The following is a 26,118-nucleotide window of genomic DNA, read 5'->3' on the forward strand; positions in this document are numbered from 1 at the left end:
TTTTCTAATTTGAACTTCTAGTAACCCTGTGGGCATCGAAAAACACACTGATGGTAACCCTTTTTGCTGTTTTGTTTTGATTTTGCGTTCCATTTCACCCCGTTCCATAAGCAGAATGACGTTTGAACCATTTTTAGTTTGAACCATGTGCAGATTAGAGGGGGTCAAATTAAAAAGTGTTCAGATTAGATGAGGTCAAACCAACGGGGGTAGACGGTATTGTTTTTTTTAAGAAATATGAAATAGAGATTCTTCTCGATTATCAGTAAAGTTTAAGAAACCAAAACTCATTAGCTCGCCCCTCGGAATTACAGATTGGTTGTCATTTTCAGTTTGACATTGAATTATGACATCCAGGTGCTTTTTAGTTGGCTGACACCTCAACTAACGGAGCCCCAACTAAAAAGTCACCCAACTATTAAGCCCCCAACCAGCGGGTCATGACTGTACTTTGAGTGATTTTTTTTTCACCGTGTATGTCAGATAGGAACATTTTTGAAATCCCAGTGCGAAGAATGTCGAGCTCAGTCACACAAGGTTGACCTCAAATGTCAAAGTAGAACTATTTACGATTTTTTTTTCATTTTGAATTTTCTCATTATTCCTTTGTTTTTCAAGTTCGAGTAAAGTACACTTCCGATTAGAATACCATGCTTGATCGTATTATTCAATATAAGCGAGATTTCGTCTTTAATTTTAGGACCCTATTTACTATGGGGAAAATCACTTTTTCAAAGAAAAATCGCCACAGGTTGCCCCTAACCCCGAAAAATATATCGATGAATGATTTCTGTTGGAAATTTTACGAGAAACAAACCCTCTGGAGACCGCAAAGCGATCTATATATATATTATATATAAGGCATGTGGAAAAAGTTATTGACTGAAAACCGAATGGCATGCCAACGCTCTAATCGAGCAGGAGACCTGTCAAAACGACATGGATTCGCCACTTTGGTATACTCGAGACACTTTAGGTTGGATTATATTGTTCGTGCAGTTGAAAATCGGAATTTTTGACACGCGAAAATCGATTTTTCTCCTAAACCGTGTGTCGGACGTATGTCGGGCACAGTGCGCTGGCTAGAGAGCCAGGTCCGCTGTCCAGCGCACTACGTCCGACGTTAGGTTTCACGTATGGATTTCGAGAAAATTGCCGGGAAATGTGCCGGGAAAATATAATTCCAAGTTTATAGTGAGAATATTACAAACTGCGGGAGGGTAATGAGGCCCAGTCAGACCCCTGAATGGGCAATGTGGGTTAGTGTATGGGAATGCCATTGAAGGTTTTTAATATTTTCCAAGGCTTTCGAAATCCAACAGGGCGCGTCCCCGGGTTGCGGATAGGGGGAAAAGGTAGATTTTTCGCATTTGTACTGCAATCAGCCAATGTGATATTATCTCCTATGGTGTTGTAGTGCGAATGAATGATCTTATTCTATGGGAATTCGAACCTTGTAATGTATTGTTTATTAACTTTAATAGGCTCCTAAAGTCCTATCGGGATTCTTGTTTCAAACCACAATATATGGTTCAAGAGTACATATTTACTCATTTTTTGACGTTTCTATTAACCGTAGTTGAAAATATATAATTTTTATTTTTTTAGCCTTTTGTCTCGTCCCTAGTTTATAACACCCCGAATAAAACGGTATCATAAAGTTGTGATTAAGCGTATCGTTTTTTGATTATACGGGGTAACATAAAATGAATCATACAATATTATAAACGTGAATCATATCAATGATTAGAGTTATCATATTCGGAATTTGAATGATAGACCGAATGGGTTGTTAAGTATAGTTACCATTCAAAAATGGCTTTTTCACGAACAAAAATTTTGCTAAATTATTCGTGTTACAATCACTTTATCATTTATTTGACGATTCACCGAATAATAAAAACAAATATGAAATATTTCAAAACTCTACTTAATCGACTTTGAAAAAATACACCCCTGCAGTTTCCACTGCTGTCAAAGCGAGGTCGAGGTTCGTAACGTCAGGTTGTGTTTGTTTTTGTGCTGATAGACTTTTTTTTTTAACTTTGAGGGCCGCGATCGCGATTCGAACTGATGGTGACTGGTGCTGGAATTTCCATTTTCCTTCGCGCGTTGCTTGTGGACTATATCCACATGGTGCTCGCGGGTTATTCAAAGGCAATCATGTGAAAGTAGCTGCAATATCCGATATCAAGATATGCAGGTAAGATAGTTCAGTTGTTAACCAATGAGTACGCCGACTGCGAACATTGCAACTACGTATAGTGATCACCTATTGTGCCGCCGATGTGTAGTGTCCTAGAAAATGCATTGAAATAAGATTCCTCCTACGGCATGGTGCATGGAGATCCTGATGGAGTTTCCCATTCTGCACCAATCGGCGGCAAGGATAATACGTGACTTCTCGTCCCGTCCTGCGTCCCCGGTAACAAATGCTGATGCCTCATAGAAAATTTCTCAATTTCGACCTCTAAAAGGAATTATATTGAGCTTTCTTATATGTGGGAAACCAAAGCAAATGCTTCCCGACTCTCGCTTAGGGCAGTCTTGAGGAATTTTCACTCTATCAGTGTAAAAAAGTGATATATTTTCTCGTTTATGAAGAAAAAAAGATTATTAACAATCATATATTTATCATTAGACGTATCATAATCTTTTGTACTATGATCCCGGAAAAGTATTGAATAGTTGCAATTTTACAACCAGCATTATTCAATCGTAGAGCTATGATTATCTTTATCATTATTATTCAGTGAATTGAATGCGTATGATATGTACGATAACATGAATTCAGTAACAAATTTTGAAAACGACGTATAATCAATGCTACACCATTGATTATACGTCGTTTTCAAAATTTGTTACTGAATTGTAAAAATCTATGCGGGACATACTTTGAGCGATTTTTTTTCACCGTGTATGTCAGATAGGAACAATTTTGAAATCCCAGTGCGAAAAATGTTGAGCTCAGTCACACAAGGTTGACCTCAAATGTCAAAGTAGAACTATTTACCATTTTACTCATTTCAAATTTTCTTATTATTCCTTTGTTTTTCAAGTTCGAGTAAAGTACAATTCCGATTAGAATACCATGCTTGATCGTATTATTCAATATAAGCGAGATTTCGTCTTTAATTTTAGGACCCTATTGGGAATAATATATTTTTCAGAACTGAAGGGACATTTTTTCCGGGGTTACTGGGGAGTCGGAGAGGGTAGAAGTTTCCGTTTGTTATAATTGACAAAATAAACAATCGGGCGCTTTTCATTTCTATGACTTTTTTTTTTTTTTTTTTTTTAAAAAAAGACACGGACACGTTCAATGCTTCCAGTGAGCTTTTCGCTCTTTGAAGGAAGCACGACACTAGACAACGGACTACCATGCAACGCCCAGTGGCACAGCCGAAAACTTTTCCTGACAGCTGCGGCGGGAATCGAACCCGCGCTCCTCAGCACGATGCGACTAAGAGCTTGGTGACCCTAGCCACACGACCACGGAGCCGCACATTTTGTGGATTTTTGTTTTTTTTTTGGTTTTAGAAGGTATGCGAAAATTATTTTGTATCTGAATAGCATTGATATTGGCAAGTCTGTACCAACACCCTAATCCCACACCAAAATACCCTTTTCCTACCCCATGGCGTTTATGTGGTCAGCAAAGACTATTCAGCCATTACCCCTCCTTATCATCGGCTTTGGACTGACTTGCGCTCTCATTGCCCCACCAAATGCTGCAAAATGAAAATGAAAATGAAAATAAATAACACGAGTATTCGAGGGAACAAATTTGACAAAAACTTTAGTGTTGACAAAAACGGAATGAAATGTTGAAGAAATCGGATAGTGACAAAAACGGTTAGTTACAAAAACGAAACATACCTCTATTTATATAGACTAGCTGTTCCGGCAAACATCGTTCTGCTTGCCTACTGTAGAAAAATGCCCTGAAAAATGGAATTTCAAACTTTCTTGTTTTCGATGCGTTCACGGTCGATTTTCCAAATTATTTTTTTCGTACGAACATGTCGGAACCCTGAACGAATGGAACACTGAAGGAATGGTGTAAATCTGTTGGCCTGTTCCCGAGCCTATTCGTGACATACAAACACCATTCCATTTTGATTTTTATAGATAGATAGAAGATAGGTACAAAGTAATGCTTGCTTTATTTGCTCCGTATTTATGTGTGAATTACAGCTTAAGCAGCGTAATTACTTGGGTAGTGTGCACAAATAGGGGTCGTTCATGAACCACGTAGATTTTTTTGGGGGGAGGGGGGGGGGGGGCTGGCTAAAGTCTACGCTCCACACAAATTTCAAAATTTGTGTATGGACAAAAGTCTACGAGGGGAGAGGGGGGGTTTGAAATGGCCAAATTTTGGTCTACGTGGTTTATGAACAGCCCCATATTTATCATGGAATTTTCCCACGTTGCCCGTTCCTTGTGACAATATGAATCATTACTGAGATTGAAAATCCCGATGGTGAAACCTACTTATTAATTAAAGATTAATGCTACGCAACTCACCAATAGAAAAAAAACATATACTGGTTATTACGATACAATTGGCGAACCAGTAATGAGAATTTGCATCGCTGTTGATGAAAAATTGCTCGAAGAAAGGCAATAAACTTATAAGTAACATGTCCCTGCTGAATAAATAGTCTGACAACATAATTGAATAATGAGTGTTATTTAGATCAATTTCAATAGCCACAGCCGCAACTATCGCGATGTATAATTAAACTATCACTTTTGGTGAGTCAAAATGAAAGCGAAGCTTAGAACTTACACCTCATATCAAGCATTTCACCGAGCTTCATTTGCATCAAAAACCTACTAGACTAGACAAACAAGATATCGCCAGGCTAATGTTCCGCGAGTGAAACAAATTATGCTCAATTATCGCTCTTACATAATCGATACGTAGCGTACCGTATTCGATGATGTCTTAGTCTGCTACATGTCTGGGTTTGTAAGCCTATATCAAAGGGTACGAACAGTCTTGTGATATCCACATTATCATGTCATGTAAAGTGAGCTGCCCTTCCTCCGCCGCAAGTCATGCGTGAGCCTGATCGCGATCGGTGGTCGTTCACATCATAACCGTCGTATCGTACCAACAGCGTGGTGCACATATCGATCAGTAGGTAAATAGTCCACGCTGCATAGCGGAAAACTGTTCACATCCTTCTGAACGCGAGCATGCAAAGTTGCATTCCTCGCATATCTGGCGAGAGGTGCGTTAAAAGTGCAAGTGACGACCGATTATTTCTCGATCATGCCTGGCCTCCCCTGAAGAAATTATCCACGGCAGGGTGACCAAGATCGACTGTGGTGCATCTCGGTCGAGCCAGGTCATTTGAACATATACTAGGGGTGTTCAAAAGCTGCAAAATCGTTACTGAATACAAGACACTGAAATTAAGACCCGCTGAAAATCTATAAAAAAATAATATCAGGTAATTGTCATGATATTTCTTCTAGCAGACATCCCTAATGCAAAGAACTGCACGCATTGGCGCAGACATGATTATGATAAACTTTTATTTAGTCGCGTTTGTGTCCCCCGCTCCTCAGTCCGCAGAAGATCTTTCGCCAACGTGTCCATCATGATGGATTGATTGATGTAATTATATGCAAATTCTATCTCGATCTGCTCTGCCCAACCTGCCGAGTGCCGGTGCAGTGTGATAACCGGCTGCTTGACATGTGTTATGATCTAATGCGTGGAAGTTACCTGACAAGACTCGGAAACTTATGCTCCCTAGCCGGGCGCGCGCGTTAGGAGATTAGGAGACACGCGTATCAGGTACGCGATTTACTTACGAGAAGGTATAAAGGTGAGGACAGATCGGGAGTTCACCGGCAGTATCAAACCTATCAGCAGATTGTGTGATACTGATTCAGCGGGATTAGGCGTTTGTGGAATCTATCGTGTAACATGAAGGGCTTAACGGTGAGAATACAGTGTAAAGTATAGAATTTGATCAACTAAGTGATACATCGTTCGTGTGTTCTAGATATTGTTCCTGTTAGTAACGCTAAGCGTGGTAGCCGTTCTTGGGGAAAACCGTATTGAACAACAGAATTCGGATACAACCGTCCAGGCTCAGAACAACGAAGGATCGATTTTGGAAGGCGAAAAGAAGACTTCAAAAAGGCATCTCTCGTTAGGTTACGGAGGCGGACTCGGGTTTTCGGGAGGTATCTATGGAAGTCACTCGGCTGGATTAGTTGGGAAAAGTGTTGGTCTTAGCTACGGTGGAGGCTACGGAGGATTGTATGGACATGGCCACGGATATGATGGTGGATACCATGGTGCTGGTTTTGGTTACGGATATGGTGGCGGTTACGGCGGAGGATACGGTGGTGGATATGGCGGAGGGTACGGTGGAGGATATGGCGGAGGGTACGGTGGAGCGTATGGTGGAGGATACGCCGGCCATGGTGGATTCCACAATGGATACCACGGAAGTTATGGTTTTGCGAAGCCATTTTACACCGCCACTATTAAAGAACACATTCCAGTGCCTGTGCCGAAACCGTACCCCGTGTTCATCAAGAAGACCATCCCTGTCCCCATTACTATACCCAAACCAGTTCCCTACCCTGTGTACGTGAAGAAGCCGGTACCGTTTCCTATTGATCGTCCCGTACCAGTGGCCGTTCCATATCCGGTAACAAAACATGTACAGGTTCCAGTGCCACATCCGTATCCTGTGCCAGTGAAAGTGCCAACTCCTGTTGTAGTAACAAAACCTGTGGTCGTGACCAAGCCCGTGGTCATCACACACAAACAATACACTCCTGTTGTAAGCACTCCGATCGTTAGTACCCCAATAGTGTCCACTCCAGTGATCGCAGCACATACCCCAATCCTGGCTACCACTGGACATATAACCGTTTCTAATCATGGTGTGCATCAGTCCCATGGGTCACATCTACATGCCAGTAGTGCCTATGGGTATTCCAGTGGAGGTCACTACGGAGGAAGTTCCCTAGGGCATTATGGAGCTTCTGGTTATTATGGTTCAGAAGGACATTTTGCAGCAGGTGGACATTACGGTGCTGGTGCCCACTTTGCAGCGGGTTCTGTGGGTGGAACAATTTGCGATCACTGAATAGCAGTTGATCTTATTCTTGTCTGATGCTCAACACTAGTACAACTTAAGTGTATAAATGGAAATAGATAATAAGTTGACTAGGAAGATAGTAACTGTGAAATTTTCTAGTGTAATAAATGTTAATGTAAACTAATTATGGTTGTTTTTTTTACTGAGCATTGGGATGGCAAACACATAAAATTCGAAAAAAATGCAAGGTCTTACCCCCTAAAATTCGAATTTGAGCGAAGTCGATTGTGTTTAAGTCTCCGGCAAGACAGGAATGTTGGCGTTGGCCCAATAAACCTATGGGTGGCTACCCCATTACGAATAACATAGGAGAAAATACGACTCGATACAATCGGCAAAGACTCACGCGACGAAAAACGGACTATGGTTGGAAACTAGGAACATGGAATTGCAAGTCACTTGGTTTCGCAGGATGTGACAGGATAATCTACGGCGAATTACATCCCCGCAACTTTGACATCATGGCGTTGTTGCAGGAACTTTGTTGGACTTGACAGAAAGTGTGGTAAAGCGCGCTACCTGTTACCAAAGCTGTGGCACCACCAATTAACTGGGAACAGGATTTATAGTGTTGGGCAAGATGCGACAACGTGTGATCGGGTGGCAGCCGCGTAGCGGCATCGAGCAGCTGCGTAGCGTAGAAGTGGCTCAAGACTAGGCGCAGTAGCTAGCAGTGGCCTTACCAACGGAAGAGCAGCTTGGCGCAGCTACACTTGAAGATGGCTGGAGGGACATCCGATCCGCCATAGGTAGTACTGGCTGCAGCACTAGGCTTTGCACCTCCGAATCATAGAAACGACTGGTACGACGGCGAATGTGAACAGCTGAAAAACGAGAAGAATGCAGCATGGGCGAGAATGTTGCAACACTGCACTACAGCAAATAAGGCGCGTTATAGACAGGCATGGTACTGGCAGAACTCGAGTCTTCCGGAGGAAGAAGTGCCAGCAGGAAGATCGAGTTCGCGAAGCCATGGAAGAGCTGTACCGCGCTAAGGACACACGGAAGTTTTACAAGAAGCTGAACCACTCGCGCAAAGGCTTTCTGCCCCAAGGCGGCATGTGCCCTATCACGAGAATCTTCTTACGAGCGAGCGTGAGGTGATCGAGAGGTGGCTGCAGCGACGTTGCAAGTACTGAACGTGGCGTATTGACACATGTGGGAGTGCGTGCGCCGGACGAAAGACTTCCGGCTTCTAACCTCCCAGAGATTGAGGAGGAGGTTGGCCGATTGAAAAACAACAAAGCCGCTGGAGCAGATCAACTACCAAGCCAGCTACTGAAATACGGTGGAAAACACTGGTGAGAGCACTACACACTGGGTCATAACCAAGATTTGGGAGGAGGAAGTATTAGGGTAGGTAATCAAAATTTGAACCAAATTGCGGCTTTTCGAAGTAGCGCCAACTTTGAGTGATTTTTTCTCCCACATGGAAATAATTTACTACGGCAAAATCGTATGTACATGAAAGCCACGGGTATAAGCTTGCTGTTAAGTGGTAGGTTAAGTAGTGCCCGTGTAGCTGCCGGCTTAGAATAGCACTACGGACCACCTGTTCCGGGGGTAAAAGTCCACCAAACAGGTAACCCCAATCCAAGGTGTCAGGCGACCCGTGCTGAGGGATGAATGGTTGAGGGGGTTTAAAAGATGCTCAATCTTTAACGGAGCCCGTAGCGTTGGTAGATCGCCTTTTTTGGGTTGCGTTGCGGTGTTAGATCTACCAAACCGGAATCTAGTGTCGTCCTATTTTTCAATTTAGGAATATGTGTTCTGATAATTATAGGCATTATAGTATTTAGTCCTTGCTACTGGTGTTGTGATGACTTCCAGTCTTTGAATAAAACTAAGTTTATCAACTTTACTTTGCATATAGTTAAAAACCTCACCATCTGAGGGTAAACTCAATGCAAAGGAAATTAAATTGGGTTAGGGATCCATGTATGTACTAACTCTTCGAAGACTGGAAAGTGCTAGTACGCAAGGAACATACTAGAATCCTTATTACTGAACACATGTCCATTATTGGAATGGTATTGCTGCTAATGTTAAAACCCGGCTCTTTTACTGGGGAGAATTTAGCGGTAAACAAGGGTGATGCTAGGTTTCCGATACATGGCCAATTATCAGTGATCTTGTTTCGTTTTCTATAAGAAAGAAATTTCTAATGTCGAATTCGTTTATTTGCACCGCCTGCACCGCTTTGCCACCGGGTGTAGCAAACTTGCACCGAAACCGTTCGTTTATTCGCAGGTACTGTTCTGTTTTGACACCCGATTGGCACCGGTGCAAGAAAATGCTACACCCAGTTTGAGCGCGGTGTAGCAGGTACAAAGCTAGTTTTACCAATATACATGCATATCGCTGAACTTGTATCGTGACTTTGTTTTGGTAGTAATGATGATTTTCTCTTCGGCATTAGGTAAACAGTTTTCCTGGATATTCGTTTATTTTGAGATGTTTTAATTTCCAAACAGCAAATCTGTGCGTTTAAAAATTATTTAAGCTTGATCGATGATTATCACGTCTTTCAACTTCTGAGGAATCTCAAAAATTTATCGGTAACATGAAATTTCAAAGAGTATATTTTTTCCATCACTTTTTTTTTTTTTTTGATTATCGCAAATATGTGGATTAATTTAATGATTTTAATCATTAGAATTTTCTGTCGCATGGTGAAAAATGTATGTAATGTATGAAAAAAAAATTACGTAATAAAGATTTGATAAGCCCAGAATAAAATAAAAATCTGTTTATTCAAATTGGACTGAAATATTACTGAGGTAAAATTTTGTAGATACAAACAGTTTCAAAAACCGTAAATTCTATTTTTTTTTTCTTACAACAAATATTGAATTTTTGAATTACATTAAAAGTCAAAAAAATATCACTAAAGGATGGTCCTTTTTACGTTGTAGTTAAACGTTTTCTATTGAACAGCCTTTAACATTTTTTGTGTTAACCTTCCAGGACGCGCCATCAAGCAACCGAAACTGCACAGCGCTCGCGCTGTATACCAAAAGCGAGGTTTTTTGGTAGTGTTGTACTTTTTACAACAGCGCGCGCACTGAAGGGTTAAATTTGTGCACGTAGATCGTTTACAATTGTATGTTAGCATATTTTTTTATTGGGCAACGGAAATTGTTAAATTCTAAAAAGTTGCTTTTAATCGAAAAATCATGATATTACAAGAATTTGAAGAAGATAAATAATGTAGGAGTGTTAAAACATTGGATAACAATTTTCAAGTAATATTTATCAATACAAGCTTATCATGTACAAGAGGATTACTGAAAACTTTTAAAATTGTTCAATTGTATATAGAAAGTAAAAAATAAAAATAATTTTGTTCATCACGGAAATCATGAAAACATTGATTATGTTTATTTTTGATATCCTTTATTTATTATTTTCATTGACGCGCTCACGCGCTCTTACTAATACCATCATAAGCTGTCAACAAATTGCACCGAAACCGTTCGTTTTTTCGGTGTCAATTGCTACACCGGTGCAGTGCACCGTCAGGAATAAACGAATTCGACATAAGAAAGCAAAACAAAAACTGTATCAAAATCGATACTTTATTGCCCTTCAATGGCAATTGAGTAAGGCGACATGCACTACACTAAGGATACGGGTAATGTCACAATACCGTCTACCCCCGTTGGTTTGAACGACACCTCATGCAAACCAACGGGGTTCATTTTCTAATTTGAACTTCTAGTAACCCTGTGGGCATCGAAAAACACACTGATGGTAACCCTTTTTGCTGTTTTGTTTTGATTTTGCGTTCCATTTCACCCCGTTCCATAAGCAGAATGACGTTTGAACCATTTTTAGTTTGAACCATGTGCAGATTAGAGGGGGTCAAATTAAAAAGTGTTCAGATTAGATGAGGTCAAACCAACGGGGGTAGACGGTAGATCTAAAAACTGGTCGCAGTGACAGACCCGAACAGGAATAAAAAAAAGTGGTAAAAAGTTTGTATTTGCACTGAATTTCATTGAAAAATTCGATTAGGGTAAAAGCTCCCTTAGTGGAGGTAGTACCAATAGTGGCGGAAGTGGCAATTTAGCACTATATCGACCAAAAAGCCTGCAAATGGCATTTTTAACAGATGCATCATACCTAATTAATAACATAAATTCAGTTTTGTAGTCAGGATTTGCCGAAAAACCTATTTTAAACAATTATTTTCCTTAATTTTTTTGCTCCTTTGCACCTATAGTGGTGGTAGTGTTCCTATAGTGGTGGGTCCCATAAGAATTCAATGGGATGCGCCACTATAGGAACCAATGTTAAATTTTACCTCCATAATAGGAACCGTGTACCTATAGTTGGTGCAAGTGATATATTATCAAAAACAGAAATAAACAATGGTTTTTACATTTTTCCTAGCAAATTTAAGTGAAAATCTACCGATTAACGTTTTGATACTTTTTATTTTATGGTATTATCAATTTTATTCAATTATTTTAATACAAGAAGCTACTAATAGCACCACTATTGGTACATTTACCCTATTCGTCAACAATGATTTTAATCTTAATTTGAACCATCGTAATCATAATTTGAACCAATTTCAATCTTAATTTGAACTACTGGCGGCAGCAGCTCGAGCATCTCCCACAACAGCCAATTTTGTGTTGAACAATGGAAAATCACATGGATCTGCTAATTCCCATAACTATTTTTCATTAGGCAGCGGAATTTCAACTAAGAATGTTCTAAAACCTTCAGGAACTTGGAAACTAAATTTGGATTTTTTCATCCCCCAGAGTAAACAAAACAACCACTAGCGCAGTCTGCAGGCCAACACTGGAAGCTCGCCCCCCGCTTACTAGTTCAAATTTAGATTACAAATGGTTCAACTTAAGATAACATTCTCCAAGTAAGAATTACTTAAATTTGATCATTTTATGACAAATAATGTGGAATATTATTCGGTTGGTCGATTCTACGATAAATAAGCATTCATTTGACGTATTCACATATTGCGTATGATACAATGCATGAGCTGTACGAGTGCACCGAAAATGTGCTTTCTCTGGGAGGAAATGGATGAAATCACATTGATTTTTCAATTGCCTGTTTTACATGACAAAAACGCTTTTTTCAATGCTTTTAAAGTCCATGTTATCAGTTTATATTACGGAAAGCTGTTTAACGTCTTTTTCGGGACAATATTTGCCTAAAAAGTACGTCGTTTTAATGAATTTCGAAATGGTTCAAATTAAGATTACAATTTGACTAGTTCAAAGTTTGATTTCTTACCCTACCGAAGGAATGGATGGAAGGTATCGTGTGTCCCATCTACAAAAAGGGCGACAAGTTGGATTGCGGTAACTATCGCGTGATCGATGCAGGGTCATTAGCAGGCTTGGCATTGGTCACCGTTGGTAATCACTTTCACGCAACAGAAAACATTCTTCCGCATTCACATTCTCGTAATCGCAATAGGCTCATCAAATCGCCTACGCCGTTGCTCAGGAGCTTTTCGGGATGCGAACGTCCATCGAACGAAAGGTTCGAGTAACCATAGAAAACTTCAATGAAGTTTTTTTTAACAACGACCGTCATCGATTACCAAATCGACGGTCATGAAGGTCAATGCAGCAGTTGCAAAACTACTGTGTTTATCCAAATGATTTGGCCGCTTCGAATTCTCACCACTGAGGATTAGTTTTCACGAGTAGTGAAGACTATTGAGTTATTGGTCCAGTTTAGTTATGAAATATCGTTTAATACAGGTTAACTGCGGGCCACAGTGGGAACAAACTGTTCTTTCCATTTTTATGTAAAATCAATCTATTCTACTGTTTAGCTCTTTGAATCTTCCCAATAGAAAAGGTATTGATGATACTTTCCCTGGTCCTAACACTCACATATATAAAACCACACGAGAGACCGCAGCGGCTTATAAATTTTCTCATAAATGCAAAAAAAATTATCAAACAAAAAACTTTGCACCAAATATTTATTTACATAGACACATTTTGGTTCACTATTGTTCACTTCATTCCTCTGGGATACTGTCGAATTTTCTCGGCAGTACCTGGACGGTTTGAGCCGAGGGTTGGGGATGAACATGCAGTCAAAATCCAAAATAAAATGTATTCAAATCTGTGATTCGTCCGACACCTGTTACTACAGTAGTCCTAGAAAGAACTCATCAGATGGAATCCTGTCGTTTGGAGGAAACCTGTCAAACTAAACTCGCCAGCTTATGATCCGCCGATATCCAGGAACGTTTGGCTGGTCGATATCAACAGGGTAATGTCATCGGTCCTTATATATCCAGAGGTTCTTTCACTAGAATAAAACGGAAACGGAATTTACAAAAAAATCTCTGCAAGTAATTCAACCAACCTGTACCAATTGCAGCTCTACACCAAGCAATGTGCGGATGATGGAGGAGACGATAACACAATTCGGATTGCATAAACGACAAGAGTATGGTAAGGTCTAGGTCTATTTCTCAGCCAACAAAAGTGGTATTGTACTAAATTTTCTTCTGGTAGCTGGTTCTGGTACCTAATTGCAGATTGTTCGAGGACCTGAATGAGCCGTGAGAGACGGTTAATTAACTGAAGGTCGGAGTCTATGACGGTCAAGCTAACAAACTAATCGTAACGGTCAACAATGGTTTTTTGGTTACGAGTTTTCCATTAGCGTATGCGATCTATGGTTGCTAACATCGTGGTTGCCTGCGAAGGTCGATACAAGCAAAACCGTGGCATACTTGTGAATCTCGCGACCAATGCCAAGCCTGGTCATTAGGCCGAAGACCATTAGGCTGAATCAGTGGCGTAGCTAGAAATTGTCGCTGGGAGGGGTTTTTAGCGGTCAATGATACCTTTTTTTGATTTTACACTAACATTTCGTAAACAGCAATGAGCAATTGTATTCATAGTTCGGGGTTGGGGGTGTTGTTTGTTTGTCTAAATATTTAAAACTTTTTCAACAACGAAACTGGAAAAAAACAGCTTTTATTTCAAAGAAGGAAAAAATCGAACATCAGCACCCAGGTAACCAATAAGCAGTTAAAATAGCATTTATTTAGCACTATATGCGCCTTTACTGCAGGTCATTAAATGCTAATATGCGGTATATGCGCCATAAGTGCTAATTAAAAGCAGGTTTTGGTCCAATATACGGCTGATTAAATGCTTATCTTTCCTAACCCCAAAAAATCGAACATAAACAAAAATATTTTCCCCTGCGCATTTCAGTCGCTTCATATTCTTCCCTTTCTATTTCTACTCACATTCTCCTGTGCAACTTTGAGGCTGTTGTTTATTTTTGCAGTTGCTTTTTGCTGAGCCCACTGAAATTGGGATTCGATCCCACAATCCTCTGGTTGATGATGGTGCTGAACCGCGCTACAGGATGCACTATAAATGAGCACATAATGTGCGATGATTTTTTGATCTATTAAAGGCTTGAGTACCACACCGGCAGTTATTTTGCTGTGCCCAGAAAACGGCTCGGACAAGCGCTGATAATTAAACCATCCACATAATACACGATGGCATAATTGGTTTCTTATTCCATGGGATTTATTTGGAAAACATTTGTGCTCTCATTGATTTGCTTCATTGCTACCAATCAATGATAGGACATCTGAATGACAATGGTTCCTATAGTCGTGGCACATGAATAGAAAAGTTGAAATGTGTAGCAGTTTTAGCATTGATCATCTCTCTTAGCAGTTTTATGGCAATAAAGTAGCAGTTAGGATGCTTATTATCCAAAAAATATCGTGCATTCGAAATGCTCCATAACAGCTGTCAGGTTTTAAGCAGCATTTAAATTGCTAATATAGGGCAATTCAGCAGTCAAACTGCTATGATACAGCAGCAAGCAGATATAATGCAGTTTTATAGTTGAAATACTGCTTATTTAAATGCTTATTGGTTACCTGGGCAGTTTCAGCGCCAAAAACTTTCTTAGCAATGATATTAGAAAGGACAGCCTATGTTTAAGAGAAGGAAAAATTCATGGGTAAAATATCAGTAGATTGAACATTAATGATCGGATACTGTGATAATGGATAGAACGAAAAATAAGCTGAATTACTTGTAGATGCCATACATTACAGAAGCAATGCCACTATAAAAAAGCAGTCAAGCAACGGGAAACCATTGTTTTTAAATATATATAAGTTTTACATATTCAGCATAACCATGTTTGACGGGTTCAATTCCCGGTCGATCCAGGAATTTTTTCTTGGACATAAAGTAACTTCGATACACATATACGCAATGGCCATTGGCAGAGGAAGCTCTCAGTGAATAATTGTGTGAATACTCATAGAACACTGAAACTGAGAAGCAGGCTTTGTCTTAGTGAGGACGTGATGACAAGAAGAAGACCCAATGCCCATTCGGCTTAGTGACCATTCGGCCTAATGACCTTCGGTCGAATAGCCTAACACCCGCGCGATCACACTACTGAGCGCTGCCTATAAGATACTCTCTCAAAAATTTAATGCCGCCGTCTTTCACCGATTACAACGTGCCCACGCATCACTTGTTGATCGATTTTAAATCGGCGTATGATACAATCGATCAGGAGCAGCTATGGTAGATTATGCACGTATACGGTTTCCCGCATAAACTAATACGATTGTAAGTAAAAAGAAAATCGCGTTAAGTATTGTTCCTTTGAATCCACTAAGAATTTGCATCCTTTGACAGATACGTATTTCGACCTCAACTGTAAGGTCGTCTTCAGTGTCTTGTACTTGACTCGACTCAAATACAAAACACTGAAGACGACCTTATAGTTGAGGTCGAAATACGTATCTGTCAAAGGATGCAAATTCTTAGTGGAATTCAAAGGAACAGTACTTAACGCGATTTTCTTTTTACTTACAGATATTCCCCTAACAAGCCCAGGTTAATCATCATTAATTCGCCCCCAAAACGACGATTCGACCGCTTGGGAGTGTTGTCGTCGTCGTGATGATGCTTCCCGAAAGCAATGTCAAATTCGTTCGGGGTTTCAAAACATTGGAAAGAAATTCATTATTTTTACAGTCAGATTGAGATTTACGAGTAAATGAGTGTGATCCGAAGGTATAACTGTTTATTCTGAGCATAACAGTATTTTTTACGGCAGTGAAAACTAATTAGAAGTACGATATTTATGGGTCTGAAAATCGTTCAGGCGAAGTGGATAGCAAATCTAACCTCGAATATCCTACAATTCTAACCTCAACTCCTCACTTGCACAAGCCGGATCTCATTTTTCACGGAAATGGTGGAACAAAATGCAAAACTAATGTACGTGCGGCCGAGGGAATTGAAAGTTCTACCATTTCCACTTAAAAAAACTGTCGGATGTGGGTTGTAAGTAGGAAAAATAAAATAATTCCCCCAACAGATTATGTTGATAGGTATGTAAAAAAAGGTAAACATCATCAGTTCGGTAGTTGCGCTACCGAAACAAAGATGGGTAACAGTATGTTTTGTTTTGCCCTTGAAAGCCAATACGATTGATCAAGGCGACGATGGATCGAGTGATGTGCGTAGTTCGAGTATCAGGGACACTCTCGAGTCCCTTCGAATCTCACAATGGATTACGGCAGGGTGATGGTCTTTCGTGCTTGCTGTTTAACATTGCTTTAGGTAGAGGGTGTAATAAGAAGAGCGGGGATAAACACGAGTGGAACTATTTTCACGAAGTCCGTTCAGCTGCTTAGTTTCGCTTCGAGTAAAGTACAATTCCGATTAGAATACCGTGCTTGATCGTACTATTCAAAGAAAGCGAGATTTCGTTATTAATTTTAGGACCCTATTGATTATTCACGAGTTGAAGAGTACGCAAGTGTCTCGTTCATCCGACAATTCTCTGCTACAGGGGATACAGTGACCCCACACCGATGAATCACCTTAATTTTTGTACACTATTTATGAATCACCATGTTGATCAAATGGAGTGATCCATAAACTGTGGTCATATTTTCCGATTCATAAGTTGTGGGGTCACTGTACTCAAAATAACTGGGACAGGTAAAATTTTCACTTTTTAAAAAATGTTCAACTAACTGTAACTTTTCGAATAGGGCATCAAATATTCTCAAATTTTTACTGTAAGTTTCATCAACTAGTTAGTTGTGTATCACTGGTCAAAATTTGGAAAAGATCGGACTATTCTTCTCGAAGTTATAAAGGTTCTAGAAAAGGCATAATTATTCGATAGCCAACTTTGAGCTGTTATATCTCCGGATTCAATGAACCGAATGCAATGAAATTTTAATCATTTATGACTTATATAATGAGTTATTAAAAACTTTTGACTAAACTTTAAATTCTTTACACGAAAGAAAATCATAACGATTAGATTATTTTTCTAATATAACACCAATTTATCCAAAATTGTATCATCCTTTCAAAATTGAAGATAGTATTTATAGTTCATTTTAATTCCCTCTAATTGACTTGAATATATTTTTATGTTTTAAAGGAAAGCAACCAAATAGCCGGCATTAAATTGAAAAAGTAATGGGATGCATATGAAAAATAGATAAATTTACTAAAAAACATAGAATAAATGAAATCGCTATAACTTTTTTTCTTATTAAAAATTTCAAATTAAGTCAACAGTTTTTCAAAGTTCATTATATTAGTCATGAATGATCAAAATTTCATTGCATTCGGTTCATTGAATCCGGAGATATAACAGCTCAAAGTTGACTACCGGATAATTATACCTTTTTCCAGAATCTTTCTAGCTTTGTATAGAATAGCCCGATCTTTTCCAAATTAAAACACTCTGATACACAACTAGTTAATGAACTTACAGTCAAAATTTGAGAATATTTGATGCCCTTTTGAAAAAGTTACAGCGAGTTGAACATTTTTTGAAAAGTGAAAATTTTACCTGCCCCAGTTATTTTGAGTATCCTCTGTATGTCAGTAGGGTGCCTGTACCAGTTATCGCACCACCTAAGAAAAACTATTTCTACAAAAATAAGAAGAAGACCGACGAATGTAAACAATAAGTCAAATGATTGATTAGTTTTCATACTTTACAGGAAAAATATAAAACCGGAGCCAATACTACTTTTAGTATTTATTACGGCGTGTGCCAATGATAGGAACCCTGTACCAGTTATGGACAAATTTGTTAATTTTGGTTCCACTTCGCACTATTTACATGCATTCCTTATGGGATTTGCCATAACTGGTACACTATGGCGAAATAGGGCGCAAGGAGGCCGAAAAGTTAAGGAAAATGATTTATTCCTACCATAATTTAAGCAAATTGTGAAGTTTGAATGATTGCAATCATCTTTTGTGATCGTGATCTATTGTTCACGATTTTTTTCTTGTTGATTTGTATCTTTAAAGGTTGAAAATCAACTATGGCGAATTTGAGGTACTATAGCCATAACTGATACACTGAGCCTACTGGAAGTATGTTTTGGTTTTCTTTCAAATATTCCTGAATAACAAATGTCATCAAAAACTATATAAATTATTATTTTATTGTTCACTTTCGTTTACAGAATCTATACTTTGTAATTTGCATATCACTGCGCTGTCTACCTGCCTGCAACTTACCAACTAGTCAACACTTAGGGTATGTGCGCACAGCTTGTAATTAGATCAGCCCGGCCAAGCATCGTGCTCTGTTGCGAAGCCGAGGAAACACGGAAAGCTACATTCAAAGTTTCTATTATACATTCTGGCTATTTTCTTCACTATCACACGGTGAAGAAGCGCGAGACAATGCTTTAACAGCGCGGTCAGTGCGCAACGGGTGTAAGTAGGTAGTTTAAAATAAATAGTTAATTACAAGTGGTTCTACATTATCAGTCGATCGCCACGTCTCCGTCGTTGGCGCGCGGAAACTGACGGTTGTACAACGCAGATTCAATAATCCCTTCCGCCGTCCTCCCGACCGTCGTCGGCCGGATGATGATGGTGCATGTGCTCGTGGCTATATTCTGCGTACTCGTTGGGGTGTGCCGCTCGGTGGTCTTGCTCTACTGCTCGCTCGTAGGCTTCGTGATCTCTGGAGGAGGACGACGACTCGAGCATATCAGCGTCATGGGTCGCCTCGCGATGATGGTACGGTGGTCGGTTGTATTGCTGACGGTTATGGTGTTGCTGCTGCTGCTGCTGATGGTGAAGGTGGTGATACTCGTTTCCGCTGGCCTCCGCATGGTCATAGGATGTTATGTGGGTCGACGGGGAAGGACTTGGGTTTTGGTGATAGTGTGGGTGGTGATAGTACTTGTGCTCAGGTTTCGATTCTTCATCGAACGAGGAGTGATCTTGATTAGATGGGTAATAGTGCTGAGGTTTGTGCTTGCCTGGTGCTGATTCAGAATAGGATGGATGCAGATGGGAGTCACTTGGGAAATTGTAGGGGATGGCGTTTGATTTTGAAGGGTATTGAGATTTGTGTTCATTTTGGGTTTCGTAGTGGTAGTTCAGAGGCTTCACGTGCACAACGTGTTCTGTATGGTGCGAAGGTTCCTTATCTTCTAGGTAAGTGAGAGCTTCGGAAACAGGAGTTGGTTTCGCATAGTATGTCTTATACTCTTGAGGAGTGTATTGAGGGTCATTGGATTCGTATTGAGAATAGGCCTCGGGAGTGGCACTGGGCTTAGCATAGAGGTCTGGAGAATCGTAATGATCGGAAGGAGATCTGTGTTCTGGATAGGTCTCGTCATGTGTCTGATAGGATTCGCTATGTTGCTCATAGTGTTTATAATGTGCCGAAGGCTCAGCCACTTCTTTATGTTCTTCATCATGGTATTTTGAAGCGTAGCTTATGGCAGTTGGTTTTTGATAATGTTCTAAATACTTTTGGGATTTCTGAGGGCGGCTTTCGCTTGCTGATTCTCTTTCGAAGCCATTTCGATAACTTTCAGCTGTAGGTTTTTCGTATTGATAATGCTGTAAATTGGGTTTTTCATAGCGGGGATAGGAGTCTCGTACAGTTTGGAAAGCTACTGCCGTAGGAGATGCCTGTTGATGATGTGATTTGTAGTCGTGTTCACCGTAACGATGCTCATCGTCTTCATAGTTAACCTCTTTTGTACTGTATGTGGGATTAGTGGGGAATGCTGAACTAGTCGGTCGTGGAAATTTGGGAGTAGGATACTTTTCATAATCCTTCGAGAAATAAGTTGATTTCGTAGGAGATTTATAGGAATTTGGAATGACTTCCGGATGGAAATTGTGACCTGAGGAAGGCGTTGCCTCAGATTGTCCATTAGAATAAGCGTATTCATGATATGCCTGAGAGGGACTTGCGGTTGCATACTCCTTGGTTGTCGATCGATAACCCGCGTAGTGATGCTTCTCGGATTCATATTTCTGTCTTGAATCTCGATATTCCTGCCATTGTTGCAATTCTGACTCACGATATTTCGCGGGTTTTACTTCGGACGCCGAACCGACTTGTTTAGATACTGCCAATCGATTTCCCATGTAAGGATTGTAATCTGATCCAACGTCATATACGGAATGCACCGGCAAAGACCGTACAAACTCTTCAACCTGTTCGTTGTTATTTGAATGTGCCGTGTCTTGTTCTCCTTCTAGCAAGTGGGATACCCCAGTTGGTCCCAAAGATCTACTCGTAAGGGCCACAGCCGTAGGAATTGCCTCCGGTGTGGTAGCATAGCTTGAAGCGGTTGGTGTCGGAGATGGTTCGGGAACCTTGATGAGTTTTGTTACCGGAACGGGGATCGCCTTTGTGACCGGGACCGGTACTGGGACAGGATGAGGAATTTTCACGGGGTATGGCACGGGTACCTTGACCGCAACAGTATTCGTAATTTTTACAGTTTTGGGTGGTACTTTATGACTTCCGATAAACGTTCCTAAGTTTATAAGTTTTTCACTGGCCTTTTCCAAATCTGTGAAGTTTTGATTCATCTCATTGATGAGTTTGTGCTGCTCTTCGATGACATTGTCAATGTACGATTCTGCCGTCCCCGTTCTCAGATGACACGATGATAGGAGCGTGAATAGATAAAGCTACAAGAAATAGAAATTTGATTCAACTTATTGGTTGCAATATATAGTTTTGAAGTAGGTATACATTTTTTAAATTTAGTTCATAGCAGTTATACATATTTTTCCAACAACAAACATAATTGTATACATTATACGGTGTTTTTTCTGGTTTATCACGGTAAAAAAAAAGTTACCGTGAAATTAACAAAACCGTGAATTTAGCTTGTGCTAGAGCTTGATTGACCGCCCGTAGATGCTACTCCAGTATCTCCAGACCAGCTACACTCACACAAGGAACCAATGGGATTATCTGCCGGGGACTATGCCTGCTAGTGTGTGAGCGTTGGTGATCTACTATGTTTAGACATAGGAGCTACTTTAGGTTGATTTACATTTGAATGCTAAAATTTTATATTCGATAAAACTTGAGTAGAAAAAAATCGATGATTTTGAACATTCATATCACATGCTAAACCTTCAAACTAGCAACACGGCCAAACCAATAACAAAGCGATCTGATCGCAGCAAACGAATATCAATTTCAACCAATCAGCGGCTGGTCTCCGTTTGACAGCAAAATGGTCTCAAATCGGTTGACTACGTGACGCATCCTATCCTAGTCTCAGGTAGCTCTGGATCGCCAATCCGGAGTCAGCAGGTTCGAGTCCGTTCCGGTCGGGAAAATTTTCTCGACTTCTTGGGCATAGTGTATTATTGTCCTTGCCTCACAATATACAAATTCATGCAATGGCAGGCAAAGAAAGCCCTTCAATTAATAACTGTGGAAGTGCTCAAAAGAACACTACGTTGAAGCGAGGCAGGCCAAGTCCCAGTGGGGACGTCGAGCCACAGAGAAGAAGAAAAAGAAGAGATTTGGCTAGACTCGTCAAAATATCAGTTCAGTTGCAATGAGATCTTCAGTTGCAAAGTGATCTGGAGTGTGGGTCAGTATCAAGTCGTTGCCTGTCTTTGTCGTCCTTATATTGATCGGTCTGTAGCGATAGTGACGGTAGTGCAACATCAGTAGTCAACTGACATGACTGATATTGTGCAGCTCTGAGCGTGAAGCCCAAGATTAGTGTGCTTATTACTCTGAAGATAATGCAGCACAGTTCGCTTGACTGCTTAACTCGTAGACGTTATATGATAGATTGACACTGTGCTGTGAATGTTGGAAGGAAGGGAAATGGCTTTTTCAACCCGTTTCTGTTCTAGCGATGGCAATGAACATATGAATATACATGAGTTGTATAATGTGGAGAGGAGGAGAAAGTATATAGAAAGATACAAAGTAGGAGGAAAGGGACGGGCCAGGGATTGAACGCATGACCTTCTACATACGAATCAGAAGCGGTATACCCGTCTCTTATATTTACTTCAAATGGCTCTACTACTGAGACAAACGCGGCTTTCATGCAAAACAACATGGGACAGATAAGCTTAGAAGGGCAGAGAACCTCTTGCGGAAATATTCAGAGGAAGTCCTGAAAGAATCCCGGAGAAACTTCTGAAGGAACTTGCGAACGAAATCTCTAAGGAATTCTCGGAGATATTCTTGAACATTCTGAAACCTTTTTCAAGTGCACGGTCACGCTACCAATAGTTTGGCATGATTCGACAAGGTTTCGACAAGGTTCTGGCGCATTACCCGTGTAAACACCGAAGCCATCCGTAGTATGAAATCTAACACAGCCCTAAAGTCGATCGCATATCAGCCAAAATGCTCAAAGCTGGCCCCTTAGGAGCTGCACAACTGCTGCATCAATCATTCTGCTACATATGAAAAAACGCGACATTTCTGGCCAATTGGATTGGATTGTCTTAATAAAAATACCCAAAAGGGTGACCTGATTGTATGCGATAATTGACGGGACATCATGTTACTGTGCAAAGTGATCCTTAGCCGGACACAGAAGAAAATTGACGCAACTCTCTGACAGCAGCAAGCAGGATTCCGTGCTGGACGATCCGGTGTGGACCATTTTGTTACATACCTTATCATCTTGGAGCGAATGTATAAATTCCACAGGACTGATAGTAAGTAATGTGCTCTTGAAAGAGTTTCAGAGAAATACTCTTGACGAAATTTTCATGAGTTTTTTCTTGAAGAAATCCCCAAGGAATTTCTGGGAGGATCTTTAAAACAACTGCAGAGAAAATATTTAAGGAATCCTTGGCAAACCCTTGAAAAAAATTGGCAGAATTCCGAGAAAAACAGTCGAAGCAAGCCTTGATAAAATTATTGGAAAAAACGCCATCTTTCTAATGAAATTATCAATACAATTTCCAAAGCGAAGAAGAAATTTACAAAATAATCACCGAGTCAATTCTCCAAAGGGGTTGCTGAAGAAACCGCACGAGCAATTTCCAAAGGTAATAACAGAAACATTTTCATTAGCAATTTCCAATGGATAAACGAAAATTATGAAACAAGAAATCAATTTCTTATGCCTGTGATTTAAAATGCTTAGCGATTTGTGTACAAAACTGATGAGCCACCCTATCATTTGGTCGACGACATCAATAGTTGTTGGTTCTTATTGGAGATTTTCCCGCAATGCTCTGTGAATGGCAATTGGTGGAAAATATAAAACATGTTTCACTTTCATTCTAATATTTGTTTGATCTGTTTTCTTTATTCATTTGCCCGACAGATATTTTTTTATCTTAACTGTATTCAAAAACTCGACGACGAGATAGTCGCTGTCTAAAGCGTTCACTGCTTGTTCGCTGTATTCGAAGATTACGGGAACAACAATATCTTATGACGAGTTGTCGCAGCTCCCAACTACTGGTTTCAAAGCGGTACATTCACATCACAGTTCTGAATTTATAGATTCACTACCACGTGAGAGCAGAACATTGAATATTCGCTCCCTCTAAACGGGTCTAAACTGATCATTGTTTGCATAATTTTAATTCATGCTCAAAAGTCTTGTCTTTGTGGTATTTATGTTTTTCACTGCACCACATGCATTTGCTACGAAATAAATGTGGCATTTTATCACTTCATTACACACCACAAAGCTCGTTGTTTCGTAATAATTTTGTTTATTAGTATCCTGGCACATGAATTGGTTAGCATTTTGCCTTCATACTCATATGCTTCATTGACTTCAACATTTCGAACAATTGCATTCCTAATCACCATTCACCTTCAAGCACCTGTGGATCGTTTGTTCTTCTCAATTTTGACCTTCTCTGCCATGCACCAGTTCAACCGTCTGTGTCACACGAGTTCATTAGCATAGAATGGATTACCATGAAGCCTGCCTCAGAACTTACGATTTTCCACATCTTCGCCAACCGCACACTTTCAAGGTTCCTCTGCGAGAACACTCTATTCACAGTCCATTTGATTGGTCAACACAATTCACTGTTTCTGTCGAGAAGGAAAAGTTCTTCGCTTACTGCTGCTACTCCTTCAGTTTAAAACTATTTCCAACGGCTCCCAGAATGCAGCTGGAACGAGGCGATGGTGGATCGCCTTTCGCCTTTCTACGCCGACGCCGCTCGCCTACGAGGAAATGTGTTTGGAAGGAAATTGCACTGACTACTGTTTGCAATTTCACCAGGGCGTAGTACTTTTATACACTTTTCACCTAACACTTCGGACGAGCCTCGGTCTTTGGGCTGCCGGCCCTTCACCATTTGCGCTTGGACAACATAGCCGAGTTTTGCGAAGAAAACTGCATCGATACAATCGACGAATCTACTTTGTGGCTCGCAGCAGAGGTCTTCAGATCGTGTCGAATGGAGCCAATTTTTGATTCGGGAAAAAACTACACTGCAGTGCACTGAAGGCGATTCCCACGAGGTATCGTAATTAATTATGTCTAAAGTAGTACTTAACGAGCATGTTTGCATGAAAAAACAAAACAAATGAATGAAACTTGTATTAGACTTAATTTATAATCATTATTTTCATTTTCATAAAAATTATATGCTAAGCATGCTTCTTGAAGGGGCAAAATTGTGATTAGGTAAAACAAATATGCATTTAGGGTAGCGAACCACTCTGGCAGCGGCCGGTATTTTGGGCACTCTTCGCTAAAACTCAGTCAATTCCAAACCAATTGACTTGAAATTTTGTATACGGCTAGATACTATACGCATCTCATCGAGTACCAAAAATTGTGTCAATGTGTTCAGAATTGGCTGAGTTATAGCAGAAAAGTGCACAAAATAGGACCCCTGCCGAGATGGTTCCACTTCCCTATTTTAGTTTTTTCGTGTTTTTTATGGTCTTGGGACCAAAGGAATACTCTGGTTTTATATTTTTATCAGACAATTCAGGAAATTTTGAATACAGAGAGTCATATATTTTAATAGTAGCTGCTCTAAAATAGCCTGATATTGTAAATTATCATAAAACTATGCCTTGTATTGCTTTTTGAGTAATTCCTGGTGTTTCGGGTATCCCTAGTTTTATAACGATTCAAAATATAATCAAATAAAAAATGTTTTGTATGGGAAAATTCGACCTTTTATTAAAAAAACATATATCAGAAACTAAACAACATACATCACTGATTTTTTGATATGTTACGCCAAATTTTCTGATAAAAATATAAAACCAGGGTACCACTTTGGTGCCAAGACCATGAAAACGTGAAATAACTAAAATAATTGCATATTTTTTGCAGCTAAGCACATTTTGGCCCCTCCATCATATTTTCCTTGAAGCTACAATTCAATAGCTTAACTCTTTGGAGCCGGAGGAATCCAACATAGAAACGGCTGTATAAATTCACCCATTCGATAAAACAGAATACTGTACTCAGCAAAGTTGTTGCAAATTGAGCTCTCTATTAGGGAAAAATGGGGATATTTGTATTTGGGACTTCATTGATAACCTAGAACATCCTGAACACCATGACAATTTGAAAAACGAAATAATTGACATACCAGTTGTTATTAGAGCTGAATTTTAATGTGAGTTTTGTGTATATGTATCCATTTAGCCTTTGTAAAGAATATCAAAAGGTATTTTATATTCTGTG

The 26,118-nt window shown here is 39.9% G+C and overlaps 2 protein-coding genes across 3 annotated transcripts; one reads left to right on the forward strand and one right to left on the reverse strand.

The window, feature by feature from the left end:
- Window positions 1–5,944: 5,944 nt before the first annotated feature.
- On the forward strand, window positions 5,945–7,263 carry LOC109433050 (chorion protein S38-like). Its single transcript, XM_019709429.3, has 2 exons — window positions 5,945–5,959; window positions 6,024–7,263. The coding sequence occupies exons 1-2, from the start codon at window positions 5,945–5,947 to the stop codon at window positions 7,122–7,124; spliced, it is 1,116 nt and encodes a 371-aa protein (XP_019564974.3). The 3' UTR covers window positions 7,125–7,263.
- Window positions 7,264–18,598: 11,335 nt separating this feature from the next.
- On the reverse strand, window positions 18,599–24,796 carry LOC109411273 (LIM domain-containing protein A). 2 transcript variants are annotated; one of them, XM_029855672.2, is made up of 2 exons: window positions 24,401–24,796; window positions 18,599–21,136 (listed from the first exon to the last, which is right to left on the reverse strand). In XM_029855672.2, the coding sequence occupies exons 1-2, from the start codon at window positions 24,410–24,412 to the stop codon at window positions 19,016–19,018; spliced, it is 2,133 nt and encodes a 710-aa protein (XP_029711532.2). In that variant the 5' UTR covers window positions 24,413–24,796; the 3' UTR covers window positions 18,599–19,015. The 2 variants fall into 2 exon arrangements, with proteins under 2 accessions (XP_029711532.2, XP_062704720.1); XM_062848736.1 differs by lacking the exon at window positions 24,401–24,796 and adding an exon at window positions 24,271–24,400.
- Window positions 24,797–26,118: the final 1,322 nt, after the last annotated feature.

This window comes from Aedes albopictus, chromosome 2, assembly GCF_035046485.1.
Source record: "Aedes albopictus strain Foshan chromosome 2, AalbF5, whole genome shotgun sequence".
NCBI lineage: Eukaryota > Metazoa > Arthropoda > Insecta > Diptera > Culicidae > Aedes > Aedes albopictus.